The 9,999-nt window shown below is 31.7% G+C and overlaps 3 protein-coding genes across 5 annotated transcripts in view; all 3 read right to left on the reverse strand.

Annotated features, from left to right (window-relative positions):
- LOC101510618 (uncharacterized) overlaps positions 1 to 1,015 on the reverse strand; it is a 2,961-nt gene extending 1,946 nt beyond the window's left edge. Inside the window, exons 1-2 of one of the 3 annotated variants that reach the window (XR_012163170.1) lie at positions 635 to 1,015; positions 1 to 31 (exon numbers count right to left, since the gene is read on the reverse strand). Coding sequence is in view for 2 of the 3 variants with exons in the window: in XM_027337599.2 (XP_027193400.2) it covers positions 1 to 31; positions 635 to 961 (358 nt within the window). In the remaining variant the exon portion in view is untranslated. Of the gene's footprint in view, positions 48 to 634 lie in introns of all 3 variants that reach the window. The other 2 variants (XM_027337599.2, XM_073368797.1) reach the window with 2 other exon arrangements.
- LOC140918652 (protein LNK1-like) lies at positions 975 to 3,754 on the reverse strand. The gene is made up of 5 exons (XM_073369108.1): positions 3,429 to 3,754; positions 2,705 to 2,800; positions 2,317 to 2,413; positions 2,040 to 2,224; positions 975 to 1,583 (listed from the first exon to the last, which is right to left on the reverse strand). Exons 4-5 carry the CDS (start codon positions 2,040 to 2,042, stop codon positions 975 to 977), a joined length of 612 nt encoding a protein of 203 aa, XP_073225209.1. The 5' UTR covers positions 2,043 to 2,224; positions 2,317 to 2,413; positions 2,705 to 2,800; positions 3,429 to 3,754.
- Positions 3,755 to 5,926: 2,172 nt separating this feature from the next.
- LOC101503105 (uncharacterized) overlaps positions 5,927 to 9,999 on the reverse strand; it is a 5,492-nt gene continuing 1,419 nt past the window's right edge. The window contains exons 2-6 of the mRNA XM_012713391.3: positions 9,241 to 9,998; positions 8,785 to 8,947; positions 7,514 to 7,677; positions 6,730 to 6,988; positions 5,927 to 6,399 (exon numbers count right to left, since the gene is read on the reverse strand). Of these exons, the coding sequence (XP_012568845.2) occupies positions 6,274 to 6,399; positions 6,730 to 6,988; positions 7,514 to 7,677; positions 8,785 to 8,947; positions 9,241 to 9,998 (1,470 nt within the window). The 3' untranslated portion in view covers positions 5,927 to 6,273. The remainder of the gene's footprint in view (positions 6,400 to 6,729; positions 6,989 to 7,513; positions 7,678 to 8,784; positions 8,948 to 9,240; position 9,999) is intronic.

The raw sequence follows: 9,999 nt of genomic DNA on the forward strand, positions 1-9,999 counted from the left end.
CTGCTGATGACTTTGGCAGCTTCTTCTGCAACTGTAATAGAAAGAAACTGTTGGGGATATACAAATTAAGAAATTAATTAATTCAGTTTACAGCCTCACACAAATAAAATATACCAGGCATTCAGAAACTAGTTCACCCTGCCTATCAAACTTGCATTGTAAATAGTGAAACATTAAAAATCATTATTTACAACAAATGGCATGATTTCTAGATTTCCCTAAATGCACACTCAGTATTAGTTAATCAGGATAAAAATTTATAAGTCACCAATATATCCCAAAACCATCTTACCAAAACATATACTAAAACATTTTAATTTCTGTAGAATTTCACTATTTCAAATTTCAATTCCTTAAACTAAAAATTAGGGTGAAAGATTAGGTTGATTTTTTAAATTATAAAATAAACCTCTTCGAAGAATCAATGATCATATTCAGAGACGAACTGATCCCATTCTAGAATATTTAACCTACGAGGTCAGAGGCACGTGTCAAAATTATTTATCGCGTGCCTTTGAGAGGAAGTTTGTATGTGCCCCCGTGTGTTTTCATTAAGAACCCACCTCAAGTTATAGCTTCATAATTTAAAATTTAAGAATTCAGAACCGACATTAAAAAGAGGCAACTAACTAACCTTTTCTTTGGACACCAAGGCATCTTGATGACCAGATTTTGTGCCTGATTCACTGAGTATTGATGATGAAGCAGAAACACCATTGTCATCCACATCCATTTGAGATCTTATCGTCTTATCACAAGGTGATGACTTTTTGTTTGAACCATTGATTGGAAGAACTTCAATACTTTCATTGGAATGCATATTATATTCTGATGTATTTTTCAATGGACTTATTTCTGCACATGAAAACTTGAAGTCGGACTTCAATGCATCATCAGAACCTTCAGCACCATGTGAAGAAGAAAGCCAGCAGAACTCCTCTTCATTATCGAGACTCTCCATTCCAAAAGTTAAATCACAACTTCTGCAATATAAAACTTATATTTAGATATTTATATGATGATTGAAATGAATCAATTATTTTTTTAGACAAAGGGTCAACATCTTCAAAGTTTCCTATATCCAGCCACCCATCATTATCAAGAAAACTGAGTTCATTATCAGCTTGAGATGTGTGATTTATTGGATATTGACACGCACTATCATCTTCCACCACACACTTGTCTTCCATGATGATATCATCTGCACCAAGCTCGCTACCACCAGAATCTATATTGCTGCTCTTGAAACAGTGGTCAGATGTTCCTGTATCATCTAAAGTTAGCCTTTTTGCTTCTTTGTATGAGTCGCCATCACATGGAGAAAATACACCTTCAGGTGTGTTAGACCATGAGTCCTTTTCTGGCATTCTTTCTTTTTTGGTCATATTTTGCAAGTATAATTCCTCTTTACCCAGAGTACCATAGCTACTTACAAAATCACAAATCCTCATACCATGTAATCGGTGAAGTGATTTCTTACGGCCATCACCTTGTATTTCAAACTGATTATTGTGTTGGCTATCAGAACCGGGGACTATGAGATCATCATTCTGATCAAATTCATCCCACACATTATCTTCAAACTGTAACACAAAGACATATATTAAGCAAATTACTTATAGTAAACTGGCATGACATAAAGTGACAAAACCATAAAAACACAACATCAAACCCAGTAAAGAGATAAAATATAAAACATCTGACTTGTAAGTCCGTTAAAGCTCATACAAATACAACCCACCACTAGTAAAAAGGAAATAACAAATAATAATACATCCCCAAAATTTGTTCATTTTTCAAAACAAAAAGTGGAAATTTTACCCTGCATAGATTTCCGAATAACCTTGTGGTCAAAATCTACCTCAGAAAAAGTGAAAGTTATCATTCTAAGTCCAAACTGAACCTCATGGAAATTTATCTCAGGCCCGACTAGTTAAAAATGATTATTAAAGAACCAACATGTGCAAGAAAGAACAAAAATGGGGCTGTTGCAAGCAAAGAGTAGAAGGGAAGGCACCCAATATAAGTTTCAAATTTACCATTTAACAAGGACTGTATTCTATACACTTCACATTAACAGTAACATCAGCTACACCAACCAGCAATCAACAATAAGTTTATCAAGGGCAGTGTTCCTGAAGTCTTATTAATAACGACCAAGCCACTTCTGCATCCCTAGCACTTCTGAACTTGGATTGCAAAACAGCCTGCTTATAAGATTATGCTACAGACCAAAAGCACATCAGTACAGCAATGAAAATGTCTAGTTAAGTCCAGATAGTGAAATCATCAATAAAAAACTATAGAATGGTTCACATTATCCGAGTACACATTCTTCAATTATCTCCAAGATCTGTCACCGAGCATTAGCAATAGGTCAGCATACTTGTCACGAACCCTCCAGCTCAACAAACTGCTCAATGTTGACTTCATTGTTTTAAAATGATGTACATATAAATGCTCACTAGGGAACAATGCCAAAGATATGACATCGCAGGGATACCAATGAAAGTAAAATCATTTTAATGAATGGTTATTTCTTTTTCTTTTTTTGATAAAAGGTTCGAATGAATGAATGTGTTACTTTGAAGTGAAGACAATAAATACAAGGCATGGTGCTAAAAGATTATATAGCGGCAAGGGCGCAAAGTAATATTGTATTTAATATACAGGAGTTGAATTTAACATAGTTCATAGTTCATACCTCAAACACGCAGATGTTTGACCTTCTCTAGGATCTTCTATCCACCACTTATGATGCATTCAAGGCTTGATCCAATGTCATGTTTATTTAGCAAACCTGTCATTGAAAATGCTTTTCAATCACACAGAGTACACCGATAAAAAAAAAATACCCGAAGTCAAAAATTTGAAAAACCAACTAAGGAACAAAACAATTTATATCATAAAGAAAGAAATCACATGTAAGTTCTTTGCCAATTATATCATGTCAAGTGTTACATATATAATAGCGGGAACGCTTACAACTCATACAAGATCTTACTAATTACAATACTATAGCATCATCACTGACCCTACAGGAATTTCAACATCTAATCTCTAAAACACTGTCTAAACTAATCAGCACTTACTTATCCACTGTGTTTAGAAATTATGAATAGCATTAACAAAACAACACATTAGCTAAGTAAATCTACGAAACTACCATGTTATATTTTAAAAGTGTACTAGAAAATGAAACAAAGGTAACCCTAATTAAAATGGCAAAAATCTAATTCCCTTTCTCGTGAAAGAATGTTGTCTTCTTCTGAAATTTATGCATAAGAAATAGCCCTTAAATATTACTACTAAGTTCAAATAATTTCAACTTACAACATAGTAACTAACACTAAAATTTATTTAGAAAACAAAATGAGCAACAAACACACAAAAATTGAAGATCCAGAATAATGGAAGTTCATTTTCACCTTTTCCTTATTATCCAGACACATCACCAACCGAATTTCTATGTTCTAATCAAGTTAAAAAATGCATAAAACCGTAAAATAAAATTGCATAAAGTGAAAAATCGAATAAAACATGAACCAATAGCTACTATCTTGTTTAAATAATAATATAATAGTATAAGAATAAGAAAAACAAATCTCAAAGTAGTATATAAAGATATAAATAGAGTGATTTAGAAGCTCGTTGGCCTAATTTACATTAATATAAGTATAATAAACATAAAAAGAAGATAACGAAGATATATTTCTTGTTGAGTTTCATATTCATAAACTAAAAAGAAAAAGAAAAAAAAAACGAAAGAAGAAAAAGTGACGAAGGTACCAAAACGAGAAATGAGCAGGAAGAGATTATTGGGAGCGTTTTTCAGTTCAATAGCGTTGAGTTGGGATTCCTTTTCTTTCCAGACTCTGCTTTCCTATCTCACTTCAACTTGCACGAACAATTTTTTTTTATTTTTTTTAAATAAATTAAAAAAAAATATTGTATATGCTTGATTTTATTAATTAGGCAAAGAAATCACGCAAAAAACCGACACGTGGCATTGTAATGGATGTCAAATATTGTTCGTGGTTGGGAGGTGGGTGCTTAAGATCCGATCAGTTACTTCGTTTCTATTGGTCCACGACCAGTTTTGGTTTTACTACCGGACACGTGTCCGGTTGCCTTTCGTAGTACCCTATGCACGTGTCTGTAGTCAGATCAGAGTCGGACTAATATTTCTGGTTTCTCTTTTTTTATTTTTTAAAGAATATTTCTGGTTTCTATTTTATGATTATACTTCGGAATCTCTTCCTTTTTTCTTAGCCGTGGAAAATGTTTGTCGTGTGAGTGGTACCTGTATATTGATGATTCAGTTGGTGTACTGAAAAGTCAAATTTAAGGGGAAACTAAAAGCTAAAACAATCTCTCCCTTTTTTTATAACATTTGTTTCATATTATTGAGAAAAGTATGTGTGTTTGTACTTTTTCTGGTTATTATTATAAGTAGAAATCTTTCCGTGTATTAAAAAATTTAGTTAAATGTTAAATATCCAATTATTACTATTAAATATTTTGGGTTAAATGAATGGTATATTATGAATGAATAATAATAATGGTTAAAAAATAATTGATTTTTGTTTATAATAGTGAGCAAAATTGAAAAAAAAAACTTGTTTATAATAGTGACAAGATGGAGTATAGTTTATGGATATTTTTTACTGAGTTGTTCTGGGAGCATAATATATTTAAGGTTAACTTTTCACATTTCAAGATAAAGTATTAATAAAGGTAGATTTGAAAAAATAACAATAAATGTATCTACTAATTTGCATAGAAGTTTATATTTAAGGATTAGAAATGAAGGAAGTAGTAAAATAAGTTGAACTGTCACTGTCGACATAAAAAAATTGTCTAATATCTTTAACGACGGTTATATTAATTAACCGTGTAAAAATTATTTATATTATTAGTGTATATAAATCATATGTGAATTAATTATTTTTAATGCATCAAAGTAATTGATGGATTATAATTGACAACTAAACGTCGAAAGAATTATAATTAATTAATTTGTAAATAAAATTATTTGAAACTAAATTTATCAATTTTACTAAGATTTGAATTAAACAATCATAACAATAATATAATCAAATAAAAATGAATAGAATCATTAACATGGATTAACATTATAAAATAAACATCAAATGTTTTAATAAAATTATGAGACAATAGTAAAATTGCATCAGAGTCGGTTTTATAATTATATGAACCACAACCATATGGCATGTCTAAAGCACGAGTATCTATTAGAAAAATCTCAAGTCTCGCATTAATATTCACTTCATTCTAAAATAATTGATTCATTTACAACACACAAAAATATCTTAAAATAAATAATTATTTCTATTTCATTTATACATTTTTCTTGATATATATAAAATAAATAAATAAATAATTCAATTACTTTAAGACGAATGGAATAATTAATATAAAACTTTTAAAAAAATATTATAAAAAATGACATTTTTCACGTTACAATTTATTTTGATAATGAAATTAAACTTAATATAAAAACCTAAAATATGCTAGCGCTAATCAATTTGGTCACACGCCACTTAAGAGTTAAGACAATATGTATATAAAAGACAAAACATAATATATAAATAGTTGCCAAACAATAGCCACATAGGTACATGCCAAAAAAACGAAAGTACATGCCATCACACAAGATGAGATCACAAACTGAACAGAAAATACATCAAAACAAAATATAATCTAAATGAGATTAGGTCATTTCCTTTTTCGTTTTTTTAGATAAAAACAATCATATTCGTTCTACTCTTAAACGTCATCTTTTTTTCTACCGCCACCAACGCACCCTCATATAGGGGGAGGAAGAATGATATGACATGAAAATTATGAGATTTTAAAACTAAGAACAAAATTAGAGGTGGTAATAAATGTAAATGCAATTAAATAACCAACATGAGATTTTTTTTTTCAATAGCAGCAAAAATCCTAAGACTATACACTGTACATTCTCAGCCAGTGGGAACATCATAATTAATAATTAATAGGTTGGTAAATCCAACAAGTTGAGATCAGATACAACAAAATAATACATTCACGTGTCTATAATTTAAATGAAAGCAAAATTGTCTGCCCCTTGCATTTCTCTCTTTGTTTCAAAAATTAGCTGAGCAGATGGATAAGCAATTCTAAACATATTGCTCATTTGGTGTGGTATTAGCATCCCAACTTACATTTAAATAACCATACAACAATGCGTATAACTGTAGTGGCAGACTCCAAAATGATAAATGTTTAGTGAGAATATACACATCGTTTCTTCAAAAGCTTATGCGCGAAAATCTTCTTGGAATATGGGCTATTTCGACAAGTTGCTTTGTAGGACTCAATTGTTTCAACCAGTGAATTATACACATGACCCTAGTTTAGAAGTAAACATAAAAATATCAGAAATGATAAGATAGAGATTTAGCCTCTAAAGTGAGTAGAGAGTATAAAGTGAGAAAATCAGCGGTTGATATTTCAACACAACATAATTCGCTATACATATGCATATATGTTGATCCTTGATTTCATAATAATCAACTTACACTCTAAAATGAGTTGCTCATTCTAGAGGAGTAAAATCTAGATGAGAGGAACCATAATGTTAATGTTCATCGATCAAGCCCCAAAATGCTCAGACATGACTATGAAAATTTTATGCACTTGTGACAGGTATGAAGCAGCAAATGAAATGTGTGAACAAACCTCAGAATGTCGAAGAGCTTTTTGAATAACGTAATTTGCGTGTGCATCTTGAAGCAATTGATCAAAGTGAGGAGCAGAAAGCAGTTCATGAATGATTTCCGTGCGATTCTCATTATTGAATACAACAAGACATTTTTCAACCACGTGACTGCTGAACTTCTGGAGCGACAGGTGCACATAATTACCTTCAAACTGTGAAATCAAAGTTGCGGTAGCAGATGGAATTCTTAAGTCCAAGATGAATTGAACAACATAATTTCTGCAGAAGAGAGCAAGAATCAAAAGTTCAAATGGTGGAAAAATAAAAAAATAAGAAGCAAAACTTTATCCCATTGTTCAAAGGTATAACATTGATTCTAAATATGTGAAAGAAAAAAACGCTGATGTAGAATTATCCCTAAAATAAAAATGATCAACGAGAATTATTTGTTGACTACATTTCCATGCAGAAACAAAAGCAAAAAAGTACAGAGATCATTGAAAATGGTTAGTCATTTCTAGTGCATTGTTTTACCACATGGTTTAAGGAATTCCAAAACTGAATAACACATGTGATAGCTATGGATTTGGCTCTACTAAAGATAACAACTCACTTCAGAAAATAAAGTAAGATATCTTTACCATTTGACAATGATCATAACAAATTATGGATATGTTAAAATATCAATAGTTGAATTTGTTCGTCCACAGTTGAAATGTCGTATACTTTACTCTCTAAAGTTAGAGGTTACTTTAGAAGAACTAAATGTATATTAATATATGAGTTTCAGCTTCCAATAATTACCCATATTTATCTTGAGCTAGCATAAGTACATTAGAAGATATTTCTGCAACCAGTTTTTCTCTATGCTCCCCACTTGAATAGCCAATACATTTTTGTAGAACACAACATCCGTGTTGATGAGTTGCAATGTCGACACAATACTTGGCAGCAACAGCAAAGATAAACTGCCCAATGCAAAGAACAAGGGAAATGTAACTATTCTGCAGAAAAATATCAATCTTTGAACACATAAAATTCTTCGTGACTTTATCGAACTCCAATATTAAGTAGCAGACAAACTGCATTTATGACACACTTACCTGCCTAAATAAATTAAACCACAAAAGCCATTTATTTACCTTAGATTTTAGATCGTCGCAATTCATTATCGGTTAGTATGTCTCATGACTCTCTAATATCTACTCTTGAAAATGTTACGCAATTTAAAAATCTTACACAAAATATTTTAATATCAAAGATAACAGTCACGTGCAATCATGTTTGCCAAAGCATTTAAACTAAGAAAGAGACATGTATTTGGACTCTCTAAATCTTGAATTATAACCTTTAACAAACTATGATTCAAATGACATGGGATTTAGCTGTTTAGGACCATTTTCATGAAATCAATATTTTAAATCAACTCTTGCAAGAGCGTAACAGTTTGTTCATCAGGGATACCAAACTGTGAAAAAGAAGATTCTATAACCCTGCTGCTACATTGGAAATTCCAGCTACAAGGGAGATTAACAATGCTACATAGAACTGCAAGTTAAAAATAGTATGAAAAGAGTAATTGCGTCACTTCAATTTAATTTTATGAGAAGGATAAAATACAGACCAACATAACAATCATTTTAAGTGTTTTTATCAGAAATAAAATACAAATTGACGAATCAAACATTAAACGATAAAATTACAATAAATTTGACACAATGATGTACAACGTATAAATATCATTCTATATGCTTAGATACCACGTCATCTGTTCAGAATATCAAGTATAACAAATGTCATATGTGATGCTAAACTCAACATTACTCCTTTTCTGTACAATCATAGTTTGATCTTATGCTTCTGTCAAAAAAAATCATATTTTTATACCAAACCATAACTGAAACATAAGTCCACAATTTTTCATTAGGTAAACATTATAAAAGTATGAAATAAAAAAAATAAAAAATTTAGTCAAGGTATTGCAATTGCCAATAAAATAGAATAGTGTATTACCATAATGCTTCTCGGTGGTATCTATCGTTTTTGTTTCAAAAAGACTAAAAAACAAGTTATACCTTGTTATCTTCATTGCTTAGGCATTGCAAACAATGTTGAATCACATGATTTCCATTAAGGTCTTTTATGAGAGCCAAGAATCCCGGTTCAAGAGCCGATACAACTAATGAAATTTGTTGCCTAGTTTTGAGAGTCTCGATCAGCTTCTGTACAACACGAGTGCTGAGAGAAAGGGGACAAAAGTGAAGCCAAAATAAACATTAGACAAACAATATATTATATTTCAGGGTTTGACTCCTCTAAAGTGAATAGATAGGAAAGTGAGAAATTCAAAGAGTTGATAATTTCAACACAATCATGAGTCATGATTAGTTACGCAAGTACTTGTAATATCAACAATGGATGTATGTTTTCATCCATAGTTGAATTACTCACTTTACACCGTCTAAAGTGAGTTGCTCACTTTAGAGGAGCCAAATTCGTTATTTCAATACTTGAATAAGTTGCATGACTACCCGTGAGAATTTAAAGAGATTCTGACAAGCTGCCCTGGCTCCTGAGTAACCATGAGTATGATCTGCGTCCTTTGTTCTTCACTACAGACATCCAATAACTTCTGCATAAGATAATTTCCAAAAGGATTCATCATAAGTTCCACCACATGACCAATAATCTCATTAAATATTACTTGAGCATCTTTCGTTCTACCCTCATCAAACATTCTCTGCAAGAACCTACAACCATTTTGATCTTTGGCTATTAAATAAATACACCCTCGAGCTTCGGATAGGGAATTATATTTAGGTGGCAAAGTGCACGGATAACCAATCCTAGAACTCCTAAGATTTTCATAAGTTCCCAAAATCGGGCGCTGCAGAATGTCTAGCTCTAACCTATGTAGATGCCTAGCAAAGCCAGATTCACGCGCTGCATTTTGACACCTTGATCCATTTGAACCGCTTGCAGCAACATAATTTAATCCTTCACCTTGTAAGATGAGGCTCCCCCTACTTGTAATAGCATCTATATCTATATTTCCTGGTAGCATTCTAGCATTTGAAGGTGGCACAACTCTAGCATCAGGCAGATGAAGACTACAATTCATCAAATCTTGAGCACTCATACAAGGCTTCAAATTAGTACGGAGCGGAAAGTTAGGCAATCTTGACATACTCATATCTTGCATTAAATTCATTCCATATTTCTGTGCATAAAGTGAAGCATCAACAGCTGAATTTCTGCTCAAAGATGATGCATCAAGCTCAGGAGTAGGA

The sequence above is a fragment of the Cicer arietinum genome, chromosome 1, assembly GCF_000331145.2.
Source record: "Cicer arietinum cultivar CDC Frontier isolate Library 1 chromosome 1, Cicar.CDCFrontier_v2.0, whole genome shotgun sequence".
NCBI classification, from domain to species: Eukaryota; Viridiplantae; Streptophyta; class Magnoliopsida; order Fabales; family Fabaceae; genus Cicer; species Cicer arietinum.